The 14,900-nt window shown below is 39.1% G+C and overlaps 1 protein-coding gene across 1 annotated transcript in view; it reads left to right on the forward strand.

Annotated features, from left to right (window-relative positions):
- Window positions 1-3,570: 3,570 nt before the first annotated feature.
- The window catches only part of Prp6 (pre-mRNA processing factor 6), a 120,666-nt gene continuing 109,336 nt past the window's right edge, over window positions 3,571-14,900 (forward strand). Inside the window, exon 1 of the mRNA XM_068383228.1 lies at window positions 3,571-3,767. Coding sequence (XP_068239329.1) covers window positions 3,673-3,767 — 95 coding nt within the window. The 5' untranslated portion in view covers window positions 3,571-3,672. The remainder of the gene's footprint in view (window positions 3,768-14,900) is intronic.

Below are 14,900 nucleotides of genomic sequence, written 5' to 3' on the forward strand. Positions count from 1 at the left end.
AATTTTGAAAGAAATGGGAAAAAACGAAAAAATGGCAATCACAGGAAAATCGAACACATACTTATATATACGCCATATCTGGCTAAAAAAAAAATAGGCATGGGTAGCCAGATCATCTAGAAACACTTTCCAACACTATAAAAATATAAGTTTTGCGACACTACTTGCCAATTCCTTACGGTAACATGACTAAGCAAAAAAATGCAAAACAAATAAAAAGGGGCACTCGCGGAAAAATGCCCAACATTCTAATATACGGCATCTCAGATAAAAAAAAAAAGACATGCACGTGTTAGCCCAACCATCAAGGCACACTTTCTAACACATAAACATGAAAAAAAAAATCAATAATATACGGCAATTCCTTACTACGTAGTAAATTTTTACAAATATTGAAAAAAAAACAGAAATTGACAACCGCAGTTAAATACCCAATATACCAATAACTACGTCGTATCTGACAAAAACAAAATCACGCATGGGTAGCCAGATCATCTAGACACACTTTCCAACATTAAAAAAGCAAAAGTTTTACGACACTATTTGGCAATATCTTACGGAAAAATGACTTGGCAAAAAAATGAAAAAGAATTAAAAAGGGACACTCGCGGTAAAATGCCCGACATTCTAATATACGACATCTCAGATAAAAAAAAAGACATGCACGTGTTAGCCCAACCATCAAGGCACACTTTCTAACACATAAACATGAAAAAAAAATGAATAATATACGGCAATTCCTTACTACGTAGTAATTTTTACAAATATTGAAAAAAAAACAGAAATTGGTAACCGCAGTTAAATACCCAATATACCAATAACTACGTCGTATCTGACAAAAACAAAGTCATGCATGGGTAGCCAGATCATCTAGACACACTTTCCAACACTAAACAAGCAAAAGTTTTACGACACTATTTGGCAATATCTTACGGAAAAATGACTTGGCAAAAAAATGAAAAAAAATGAAAAAGGGGCACTCGCGGTAAAATGGTCCTCGTGGTGATGAACGACATTTTAACTAAAAAAAAAAACATGCACATGGTAGCCAAACAATCCACCAAGACTTTCCACAACTGATAACCTATACAAGTTGCACCATTCTACGACAATTTCATAATACGTAATAACTTTGATAATTATGCAAACTACCTCAGAAGGGTAAACTCGGACGCGAACGACCCCGATGCGTCTCAGAAATCGGGGAAGGAGTACAGCTACAGCAATGCACATCTGGACACTACTAGAGCGTGTAGGGGAGACACCTCCTGCAGGTCGATCACCCACAAATTCAGTCACAGGGGTGAGTCAGGTGAGAAAAACCTGTTTTTTTTTGACGCTCGGGGTCGCAAACGACCCACCGTACCTATCCAGGGTTAATTAATCAACCAACCTTCCAAAATTGCAGGTTACCTACGGGTCGACCAAGGGAAAGGCCCGTGCCAACAAGAAGAGTTGGCTTTAATACAAACCGACCGACCGACTGACCGACCGACACACACACACACACATATATATATATATATTATATATATATATATATATATATATATATATATATATATATATAAAATATATACATACATATACCAAAGGCACTTCCCCCAATTTTGGGGGGTAGCCGACATCAACAATGAAACAAAACAAAAAAGGGGACCTCTACTCTCTACTTCTTTCAGCCTAACCAGGGACTCAGCCGAGTTCAGCTGGTACTGCTAGGGTGCCACAGCCCAACCTCCCACATTATCCACCACAGATGAAGCTTCATAATGCTGAATCCCCTACTGCTGCTACCTCCGCGGTCATCTAAGGCACCGGAGGAAGCAGCAGGGCCTACCGGAACTGCGTCACAATCGCTCGCCATTCATTCCTATTTCTAGCACGCTCTCTTGCCTCTCTCACATCTATCCTCCTGTCACCCAGAGCTTTCTTCCCACCATCCATCCACCCAAACCTTGGCCTTCCTCTTGCACTTCTCCCATCAACTCTTGCATTCATCACCTTCTTTAGCAGACAGCCATTTTCCATTCTCTCAACATGGCCAAACCACCTCAACACATTCATATCCACTCTAGCCGCTAACTCATTTCTTACACCCGTTCTCACCCTCACCACTTCGTTCCTAACCCTATCTACTCGAGATACACCACTCATACTCCTTAGACACTTCATCTCAAACACATTCAATTTCTGTCTCTCCATCACTTTCATTCCCCACAACTCTGATCCATACATCACAGTTGGTACAATCACTTTCTCATATAGAACTCTCTTTACATTCATGCCCAACCCTCTATTTTTTACTACTCCCTTAACTGCCCCCAACACTTTGCAACCTTCATTCACTCTCTGACGTACATCTGCTTCTACTCCACCATTTGCTGCAACAACAGACCCCAAGTACTTAAACTGATCCACCTCCTCAAGCAACTCTCCATTCAACATGACATTCAACCTTGCACCACCTTCCCTTCTCGTACATCTCATAACCTTACTCTTACCCACATTAACTCTCAACTTCCTTCTCTCACACACCCTTCCAAATTCTGTCACTAGTCGGTCAAGCTTCTCTTCTGTGTCTGCTACCAGTACTGTATCATCCGCAAACAACAACTGATTTACCTCCCATTCATGATCATTCTCGCCTACCAGTTTTAATCCTTGTCCAAGCACTCGAGCATTCACCTCTCTCACCACTCCATCAACATACAAGTTAAACAACCACGGCGACATCACACATCCCTGTCTCAGCCCTACTCTCACCGTAAACCAATCGCTCACTTCATTTCCTATTCTAACACATATATATATATATATATATATATATATATATATATATATATATATATATATATATATATGTATATATATATATATATATATATATATATATATATATATATATATACCATTATTTTTCAATTGCTACTTTTTCGTAAGGGGGACCAAGTAGACACTTTCCAGGGAAGGTGGAGGAAGAGTTTCTCCTTCACCTCCATGCCCCGGCAAGTCAGTGAAAAGTCATGATTTCTGTTTTAGGGGTTATGGGGACAGGTTAATTGTAGATTCTTGATACAGCCTGTAAGATGTTTTATCATTGCATTAATGTTATTTGGTAATCGTTAATGTTTTAGGAAATTTGGCTAACCTAATTCATTATTAGTTGATTTGTAAAAGATAGCAGCAGTCGAATAGAGTAGCTGCTGTTGTTGGAAGGTTAAGTAACGAAATTTAAGTATTAACTTTCCATAATAGATAATGAATGCTGGATACAATAGATACTGATGACTGCATAGCATCTTGAATCCAATCAGAATTTAATATTTGTATCGAAAATAAGTTATATTTAGGTAAAGGAGGACGCAATCACATTCTGGCAAAAGCTTTCAAAAATTCGTATTATTCGTACTCCATATCCATTTTTGAAATATAAAAGCTGTTAATATTTTAAATATGAATAATATGCATATAAAATACGTATTACCGAAGGAAAATTATCAGAAATTAGAAACATTCTCAAATTACTTGAATTCTACTCTATGAAATAAGACCATATAGTCATGTATCCAGGCGTAGAATAATATGGTATTTGTTTACACTTTACTCAGTGTTGCGAATTTCTTGTGTTAGGTAGTTGATTGTTGGTTACGTATCCAAATTTAAAACAGCAAAATGACGACTCCTCCAGGAGCTTTGTTAAATAAAAGCAAGAAAAACTTTATTGGCATGCCAGCACCTTTGGGTTATGTGGCTGGCGTTGGTCGAGGGTAAGTAACCATGTCTAGGGTACCATAAGGGTAAAGTCACTCACGTTATTTTACTTTACTTTAAGGGATGTTATCCTGGTCAGGACCTACAAGATTTGTTGATCGTGTTCAGATTTCGAGTATCATATGGCGTAATCCGCGTTAATTGTCAATCCATGGTATGATGGCCTTTCATGATATTTTAATTTCAATTCAACTACATGAACCAGATGTTTTGGTAAAGTTATAGTTACGGATGGAACATTTCGAACTGAAAGAAAGAAATATGTTTATTGCAGTAAACATATTTGACCTACATTTCAATGGCAAACATAAGTAGCAGTTCGACTACTTCCTTCCCCACTACACACTCATTACACTTCTTAAAGGAATCTAATGGTTTATGCGGTATTATTTTACTGTATTACAGGGTAATGTAACCTGGGGAAAAAATCTATTTTTTCCTATAGAAAAATTCTGCTCTCTTCGAAAATGATACTCGTCCCGTCGCAAATGAATAATTTCAGAAATATATATATATATCTATATCCAATGATAATGGGGGACCCCCAGTGGGAACTAGGGTTTTGGGTGGGAAAAACATAATGGGGAATCGATATTTAATGGTAAAACAAGCCTTTTCTTCTCTATACATTACCTTCTTGGATGTATAATAAACCGACGAAAAAATACGGCAATATTGAACTGCCATTAGCAATGTTAGTGTAACATGCTAACATTAACAGTGTTTTTTAAGTATAAAACTTACCCACTGGTTATATAATGGCTAAAGTCCCTGACGCCTCAGCAGGAAATTCAACATCTCTTGCGCAGCTTAGCGCAGATATGCCAGGTGTACCCCAGCGCCCTCGCGGTACAACAGGTAGAACTATACTCAACCAATTCAGATTTTCTCTGCCGCCATAGCTGGCTGAACTATTGGAAATTCTCTCTTGTTTTCTTACTCTGTTTGGACGTTATTTGGTGATGTATTAACGTTTTTGAGTTTTGGCTTTCGCATATTTGTTTTATTTGATCCGTGATCACGTATTTATAACTTAAAAGGTAGGGTTAGAAGGTTTTTCATCCTATTTTAAACCTCACGAAAGCATAGGGGCGAAATGTAAACATTTCGACCATTGATGACGTCACAGCCTCTTCCGTAGGCTAAAAGTCTGTCTTGCTTTTTACAAAGAATATAAGTGAATATGCTTTTAGAGTATTAAGTTATGAATTAAATTAAAAGAATTATTTTGAGAAAATTTTATCCTTTTAATAGTTTTCTTTAGATAATCTTCGATCTGTTTGCAAAGATTTACTAGCGTTCAGTTTATTTTTGTTACGCAGTAGTCAGTATCGTTACGATGTTACAATATTTTGTAGCGATTTTATGAATAGTACTTTCGGTATTATTACAGTTTCATCCATTATGGGAAATCTATTATAATAATATATTTCCCGAGTAAAGCAAGTCTTTTGTAGTATTTCTGTAAAATATTATCTGTCGCAAATGCCTAGTTCTTTATATATCGACGATCAAACTCACGCTAATCATGTCTTCCTCCCAGATTTTTCTAAGTCTGTTGTTATTGTTGACTGTGTCTTGTATTTGCTTAAATGAGCCGTGTAACCACTATAATCCGCTGACAAACTAGTCCACTATGAAGTCTTACACGTTTGGCCAATCACAGCGCCTGTCCACTATGACGTCATACATGTTTGGCCAATCACAGCGCGACAATACAACAGCGCGACAATACATTATCTTCCCAGGCATTTCATTTCGTTCTTAGACATGGAGACCATAGAAAGCACGTCATCTCATGTTGCACAAGAAGTTGAAATTCCATTTTCTTGTCCTGACTGTTTCCTAACTTACAATGAATTTGTTGAAAAACTAGTGCATTTGTGCCAGAGACACAATTTAATTTTACAAAATAAAAATTGTCCTGCATGCCAAGGAACCTTCCCAACAGCTTCACGTTTTCCTCAAAGCAGCAGCACATCTTTATGAACCAACAGTTTAAGGTAAGCTTCATTAATTTATAGAGTATATTATAATGGTGATAGTATAACGATGTATACAGCAGTACCATCACTTTGGATTTGGTTTGATGGATGTGTTAGGTAGTGGCTGTAAGGGGGGGGGGGGGGGGGGGGTTTGCAGGGGCTAGGCCTAGGTAGGGGTACAGGGCCCTAGGTTAGGTGGTTGTATTAGGTTCGGTAGTGTCCCGAAAATCACTGAGGCCTTAAGGGGGGGTCGCACGGGGGGCGGAGCCCCCCCCCCGGTAGGCTTAGGTAGGGATACAGGGCCCCTATGCTAGGTTAGGTGGGTTTTCTTAGGTTCAGTAGTGCCCTGAAAATCACTGTGACCTTAAGGGGGGTCGCGGGGGGGGGCGAAGCCCCCCCCCAGTAGGGCTAGATAGGGGTATAGGGGGAGGGGTGGTGGAAGGATAAGTATTCATTTATTGCAAATATCATTTGACGCCCTCCCCCACCCAAAACCCCGGTTCCCACCTGGTGTCCCCCATTATTGTTGGGATGAAGTAGGGTCTTTCTGCATTCTGGGACTTGTTGTTTTAACTCCAATTACATAGTAAATCTCTAAATCGGATGGTTTGCGGTCAAAATAAACGTTAAATTCGTTGGAACTACAATATTTCTGATGCAACAAATATATTTTTATTCCAGTTTCCCCATAATGGATGAAACTGTAAATTTACCGTACTTTCTTCTTACTTCTCAAGTTTTAAATTGTACTTTATAAAAGGAACATTTTATTTTACAATTAATTGGTCCTTTCAGTATTTTTTCCTTAGTCAGAGATTAAAGGAAGTTACAGTTCAGTTTATTTTATACGATGCAGTATTCTTTACAATTGTCGTAGCGCGCGATTCTATGTATCGTTGTTGCTTTGGTGGTTTTCGGAATACTAAAATTGTTCGTAGATGTTCCAATGATGCGAGTGATGATTCATCTTTTATTGGAACCCCTTAATTTAAGGGTTTATTTCAATTTATAAATATTATATCTATTAAGGTAATATTTGATATTTAATATTTTGTTACATTTACTGTATATGGGATTCGGTACTTTTGCATTCCCATTCAAACAATAGTCCAGTGACAGAATTATAAGTCTCTCCCTGCGGAGTTCATTTCATTTGAGAGAGTGCATACTTTGGTTTTCAGGTAATTATGAAACTATCTTTGTGCCAAAGAGTAAAGTGCAAATTTTTTAGTGATAAATTGTGCAGTGAATTTTATTCAGTGGAGAGTGCTTCTATTCGGACCTGTCGTTATCCTAGCCTTAGACCTCTGTCGAGCTCCCGGACCCAGGGGAGAAGTTAAGTCGAACGGCGAAAGGAATCGAGAGGGTAACCAGGCGTTACAGTCTTTTAAGACCCGAACTGAAGTCCTCTCGAGCGTTTTCTGTTGATCACCAGAACGCTCACCCTCGCTATAGATAAAGCGAGGTATTAGTGTTTTCAAAGGCGCTAAGCTGAAAACAAAATTAAATGTGTTATGCGTGTGTTACGTTTCATGCGGCGCAGACGCAGTGCCGCCACCTCCACCTGATGGGTGTCGTCTCTCGACAGTGGCAAGCGCTATGGATCGACGAAGATATTGCTGAATACGTTTCGCCTAAGGTTGATCCTTGATCTTTGTAGTTAGGCATGAAACAGCATCTATCTTTGTTTATGCAGTCTTTTCAGCCGGCCGTTAACAGTGCGGCTGGGTGTCTCGATTCCGGTCTTTGACACGGTCGCACAGGCGACGTGTCTTTAACGGTGAGGACTCGTTGTCGCACAGGCGGCCTACCAACCACAATGTTCAATGGTGGGGGAAAGTGGATGCTTTACTTCGATTACCTGCTCAACGCAAACCGACTGCTCATAGCACCTAGTATCAGTCTATGCAGACGCGCCGACGTTCGCCAGGCAGCAGAGCCGGCGAAGCGTCATCGGAACGGTGCGGCAACGGAAACGGAACGTCGATGGAATGGAGCGAAGCGCCACGTCAGTGTGGACGCTTCAGTGTCAGTGTGGACGCTTCAGCGTCAGTGTGGACGCTTTCAGTGTCCGTATGGACACTTCAGCATCAGTATGGACGCTTCAGCGCCAGTGTGGACGCTTCGGCGGCAGTATGGACGCTTCGGCGGCAGTGTGGACGCTTCAGCGTCAGTGTGGACGCTTCAGCGCTATTGTGGGCGCTTCAGCATCAGTGTGGACGCTTCAGCGTCGGGGTGTACGCTTCGCTACCTATGACAATAGACTTTGATGTCTACCAGACCATGAACGTCTAGTGTTAAGTTATTGTTGCTCCAGGCGCTATATTAAGAAATACAGTGAACCCTCGCTACTTCGCGGTTCGACCATCACGGATTCACCACTTCGCGGATTTTTTCCATAACCCATATATATACAGTAATATATATATATATATGTATGCATGTATTTATGTATATATGTAGGTATGTATATGTGTATACATATAAATATATATATATATACACACACACACACACACATATATATATATATATATATATATATATATATATATATATATATATATATATATATATATATATATATATATATATATACATATATATATATATATATATATATATATATATATATATATATATATATATATATATATATATATATATATATATATATATATATATATATATATATATCTATATATCTAAAGTAGGAAGATGTGATGTAGTTCTAAGGGAAAAGTATGGGAAATATGTCTGGGTAATAAGCAAAGCTCTACCTCCAGTTTGTTTCTACATTATGATCAGAGATAAATGTAAACAAAACATTGGTTGCCATTTTTTATCGTGCTTTTTAGCATGTTTAGGAAATGCATGATATAAAATCACTTTTAATATTTGTGCCTGTTTTAGTTTAGGGTACTGTAGTACATGCATTAAGTGTTCTGTACATTAAAGGGTAGTTTGTTAACAGTACTACGTACAAGGGAAGGTTTTAAAAGTCTGAATATACATGTTGAATAAATAGGTAAATATGGTGTCACTACTTCGCGGATTTTCACCTATCGCGGCCGCGACTGGAACCTATCTACCGCGATAAACGAGGGTTCACTGTAAATCTTAACTAGAAAGATATATTCTCGGACCAAGGCCTGCTGGGCTAGCTCTTGGTTGTGAGAACTAGAATTAAAACCTCTAAGTATTGAGGTCTGAATTCAGAATCATAAGGAGTGGATTCCTAAGAATCAAGACTTCTCTCCCTAGGATAGAGATTGTAAAAGGAAGGGAATAACTTTCAGAAACTCATGAGAATTTTTCTAAAGAGTTTCCCTCATATTTTTTACCTGCTGCTCCTCGTTCTGACTTCAGAGTTTTCGCTAGTTGAGTTGATGGTATCAGCAGTATAAACAGACTTTGTTCCGTAACTGAAATACAAACCACGCTATTTACATGGGGTAATTACTTCAGCTTAGCTGAATGACGAGCCATAAAGTTTTAACGAGGGTTTCCTACCCCACCGCTAGTTAGCGGGGGGTAGGGGAGGGGTGGTGGAAGGATAAGTATTCATTTATTGCAAATATCATTTGACGCCCTCCCCCACCCAAAACCCCGGTTCCCACCTGGTGTCCCCCATTATTGTTGGGATGAAGTAGGGTCTTTCTGCATTCTGGGACTTGTTGTTTTAACTCCAATTACATAGTAAATCTCTAAATCGGATGGTTTGCGGTCAAAATAAACGTTAAATTCGTTGGAACTACAATATTTCTGATGCAACAAATATATTTTTATTCCAGTTTCCCCATAATGGATGAAACTGTAAATTTACCGTACTTTCTTCTTACTTCTCAAGTTTTAAATTGTACTTTATAAAAGGAACATTTTATTTTACAATTAATTGGTCCTTTCAGTATTTTTTCCTTAGTCAGAAATTAAAGGAAGTTACAGTTCAGTTTATTTTATACGATGCAGTATTCTTTACAATTGTCGTAGCGCGCGATTCTATGTATCGTTGTTGCTTTGGTGGTTTTCGGAATACTAAAATTGTTCGTAGATGTTCCAATGATGCGAGTGATGATTCATCTTTTATTGGAACCCCTTAATTTAAGGGTTTATTTCAATTTATAAATATTATATCTATTAAGGTAATATTTGATATTTAATATTTTGTTACATTTACTGTATATGGGATTCGGTACTTTTGCATTCCCATTCAAACAATAGTCCAGTGACAGAATTATAAGTCTCTCCCTGCGGAGTTCATTTCATTTGAGAGAGTGCATACTTTGGTTTTCAGGTAATTATGAAACTATCTTTGTGCCAAAGAGTAAAGTGCAAATTTTTTAGTGATAAATTGTGCAGTGAATTTTATTCAGTGGAGAGTGCTTCTATTCGGACCTGTCGTTATCCTAGCCTTAGACCTCTGTCGAGCTCCCGGACCCAGGGGAGAAGTTAAGTCGAACGGCGAAAGGAATCGAGAGGGTAACCAGGCGTTACAGTCTTTTAAGACCCGAACTGAAGTCCTCTCGAGCGTTTTCTGTTGATCACCAGAACGCTCACCCTCGCTATAGATAAAGCGAGGTATTAGTGTTTTCAAAGGCGCTAAGCTGAAAACAAAATTAAATGTGTTATGCGTGTGTTACGTTTCATGCGGCGCAGACGCAGTGCCGCCACCTCCACCTGATGGGTGTCGTCTCTCGACAGTGGCAAGCGCTATGGATCGACGAAGATATTGCTGAATACGTTTCGCCTAAGGTTGATCCTTGATCTTTGTAGTTAGGCATGAAACAGCATCTATCTTTGTTTATGCAGTCTTTTCAGCCGGCCGTTAACAGTGCGGCTGGGTGTCTCGATTCCGGTCTTTGACACGGTCGCACAGGCGACGTGTCTTTAACGGTGAGGACTCGTTGTCGCACAGGCGGCCTACCAACCACAATGTTCAATGGTGGGGGAAAGTGGATGCTTTACTTCGATTACCTGCTCAACGCAAACCGACTGCTCATAGCACCTAGTATCAGTCTATGCAGACGCGCCGACGTTCGCCAGGCAGCAGAGCCGGCGAAGCGTCATCGGAACGGTGCGGCAACGGAAACGGAACGTCGATGGAATGGAGCGAAGCGCCACGTCAGTGTGGACGCTTCAGTGTCAGTGTGGACGCTTCAGCGTCAGTGTGGACGCTTTCAGTGTCCGTATGGACACTTCAGCATCAGTATGGACGCTTCAGCGCCAGTGTGGACGCTTCGGCGGCAGTATGGACGCTTCGGCGGCAGTGTGGACGCTTCAGCGTCAGTGTGGACGCTTCAGCGCTAGTGTGGGCGCTTCAGCATCAGTGTGGACGCTTCAGCGTCGGGGTGTACGCTTCGCTACCTATGACAATAGACTTTGATGTCTACCAGACCATGAACGTCTAGTGTTAAGTTATTGTTGCTCCAGGCGCTATATTAAGAAATACAGTGAACCCTCGCTACTTCGCGGTTCGACCATCACGGATTCACCACTTCGCGGATTTTTTCCATAACCCATATATATACAGTAATATATATATATATATGTATGCATGTATTTATGTATATATGTAGGTATGTATATGTGTATACATATAAATATATATATATATACACACACACACACACACATATATATATATATATATATATATATATATATATATATATATATATATATATATATATATATATATATACATACATATATATATATATATATATATATATATATATATATATATATATATATATATATCTATATATCTAAAGTAGGAAGATGTGATGTAGTTCTAAGGGAAAAGTATGGGAAATATGTCTGGGTAATAAGCAAAGCTCTACCTCCAGTTTGTTTCTACATTATGATCAGAGATAAATGTAAACAAAACATTGGTTGCCATTTTTTATCGTGCTTTTTAGCATGTTTAGGAAATGCATGATATAAAATCACTTTTAATATTTGTGCCTGTTTTAGTTTAGGGTACTGTAGTACATGCATTAAGTGTTCTGTACATTAAAGGGTAGTTTGTTAACAGTACTACGTACAAGGGAAGGTTTTAAAAGTCTGAATATACATGTTGAATAAATAGGTAAATATGGTGTCACTACTTCGCGGATTTTCACCTATCGCGGCCGCGACTGGAACCTATCTACCGCGATAAACGAGGGTTCACTGTAAATCTTAACTAGAAAGATATATTCTCGGACCAAGGCCTGCTGGGCTAGCTCTTGGTTGTGAGAACTAGAATTAAAACCTCTAAGTATTGAGGTCTGAATTCAGAATCATAAGGAGTGGATTCCTAAGAATCAAGACTTCTCTCCCTAGGATAGAGATTGTAAAAGGAAGGGAATAACTTTCAGAAACTCATGAGAATTTTTCTAAAGAGTTTCCCTCATATTTTTTACCTGCTGCTCCTCGTTCTGACTTCAGAGTTTTCGCTAGTTGAGTTGATGGTATCAGCAGTATAAACAGACTTTGTTCCGTAACTGAAATACAAACCACGCTATTTACATGGGGTAATTACTTCAGCTTAGCTGAATGACGAGCCATAAAGTTTTAACGAGGGTTTCCTACCCCACCGCTAGTTAGCGGGGGGTAGGGGAGGGGTGGTGGAAGGATAAGTATTCATTTATTGCAAATATCATTTGACGCCCTCCCCCACCCAAAACCCCGGTTCCCACCTGGTGTCCCCCATTATTGTTGGGATGAAGTAGGGTCTTTCTGCATTCTGGGACTTGTTGTTTTAACTCCAATTACATAGTAAATCTCTAAATCGGATGGTTTGCGGTCAAAATAAACGTTAAATTCGTTGGAACTACAATATTTCTGATGCAACAAATATATTTTTATTCCAGTTTCCCCATAATGGATGAAACTGTAAATTTACCGTACTTTCTTCTTACTTCTCAAGTTTTAAATTGTACTTTATAAAAGGAACATTTTATTTTACAATTAATTGGTCCTTTCAGTATTTTTTCCTTAGTCAGAGATTAAAGGAAGTTACAGTTCAGTTTATTTTATACGATGCAGTATTCTTTACAATTGTCGTAGCGCGCGATTCTATGTATCGTTGTTGCTTTGGTGGTTTTCGGAATACTAAAATTGTTCGTAGATGTTCCAATGATGCGAGTGATGATTCATCTTTTATTGGAACCCCTTAATTTAAGGGTTTATTTCAATTTATAAATATTATATCTATTAAGGTAATATTTGATATTTAATATTTTGTTACATTTACTGTATATGGGATTCGGTACTTTTGCATTCCCATTCAAACAATAGTCCAGTGACAGAATTATAAGTCTCTCCCTGCGGAGTTCATTTCATTTGAGAGAGTGCATACTTTGGTTTTCAGGTAATTATGAAACTATCTTTGTGCCAAAGAGTAAAGTGCAAATTTTTTAGTGATAAATTGTGCAGTGAATTTTATTCAGTGGAGAGTGCTTCTATTCGGACCTGTCGTTATCCTAGCCTTAGACCTCTGTCGAGCTCCCGGACCCAGGGGAGAAGTTAAGTCGAACGGCGAAAGGAATCGAGAGGGTAACCAGGCGTTACAGTCTTTTAAGACCCGAACTGAAGTCCTCTCGAGCGTTTTCTGTTGATCACCAGAACGCTCACCCTCGCTATAGATAAAGCGAGGTATTAGTGTTTTCAAAGGCGCTAAGCTGAAAACAAAATTAAATGTGTTATGCGTGTGTTACGTTTCATGCGGCGCAGACGCAGTGCCGCCACCTCCACCTGATGGGTGTCGTCTCTCGACAGTGGCAAGCGCTATGGATCGACGAAGATATTGCTGAATACGTTTCGCCTAAGGTTGATCCTTGATCTTTGTAGTTAGGCATGAAACAGCATCTATCTTTGTTTATGCAGTCTTTTCAGCCGGCCGTTAACAGTGCGGCTGGGTGTCTCGATTCCGGTCTTTGACACGGTCGCACAGGCGACGTGTCTTTAACGGTGAGGACTCGTTGTCGCACAGGCGGCCTACCAACCACAATGTTCAATGGTGGGGGAAAGTGGATGCTTTACTTCGATTACCTGCTCAACGCAAACCGACTGCTCATAGCACCTAGTATCAGTCTATGCAGACGCGCCGACGTTCGCCAGGCAGCAGAGCCGGCGAAGCGTCATCGGAACGGTGCGGCAACGGAAACGGAACGTCGATGGAATGGAGCGAAGCGCCACGTCAGTGTGGACGCTTCAGTGTCAGTGTGGACGCTTCAGCGTCAGTGTGGACGCTTTCAGTGTCCGTATGGACACTTCAGCATCAGTATGGACGCTTCAGCGCCAGTGTGGACGCTTCGGCGGCAGTATGGACGCTTCGGCGGCAGTGTGGACGCTTCAGCGTCAGTGTGGACGCTTCAGCGCTAGTGTGGGCGCTTCAGCATCAGTGTGGACGCTTCAGCGTCGGGGTGGACGCTTCGCTACCTATGACAATAGACTTTGATGTCTACCAGACCATGAACGTCTAGTGTTAAGTTATTGTTGCTCCAGGCGCTATATTAAGAAATACAGTGAACCCTCGCTACTTCGCGGTTCGACCATCACGGATTCACCACTTCGCGGATTTTTTCCATAACCCATATATATACAGTAATATATATATATATATATGTATGCATGTATTTATGTATATATGTAGGTATGTATATGTGTATACATATAAATATATATATATATATACACACACACACACACACACATATATATATATATATATATATATATATATATATATATATATATATATATATATATATATATATATATATATATATATATATATATATATACATATATATATATATATATATATATATATATATATATATATATATATATATATATATATATATATATATATATATATATATATATATATATCTAAAGTAGGAAGATGTGATGTAGTTCTAAGGGAAAAGTATGGGAAATATGTCTGGGTAATAAGCAAAGCTCTACCTCCAGTTTGTTTCTACATTATGATCAGAGATAAATGTAAACAAAACATTGGTTGCCATTTTTTATCGTGCTTTTTAGCATGTTTAGGAAATGCATGATATAAAATCACCTTTAATATTTGTGCCTGTTTTAGTTTAGGGTACTGTAGTACATGCATTAAGTGTTCTGTACATTAAAGGGTAGTTT

The sequence above is a fragment of the Palaemon carinicauda genome, chromosome 11 (assembly GCF_036898095.1).
Source record: "Palaemon carinicauda isolate YSFRI2023 chromosome 11, ASM3689809v2, whole genome shotgun sequence".
Taxonomy (NCBI): Eukaryota; Metazoa; Arthropoda; class Malacostraca; order Decapoda; family Palaemonidae; genus Palaemon; species Palaemon carinicauda.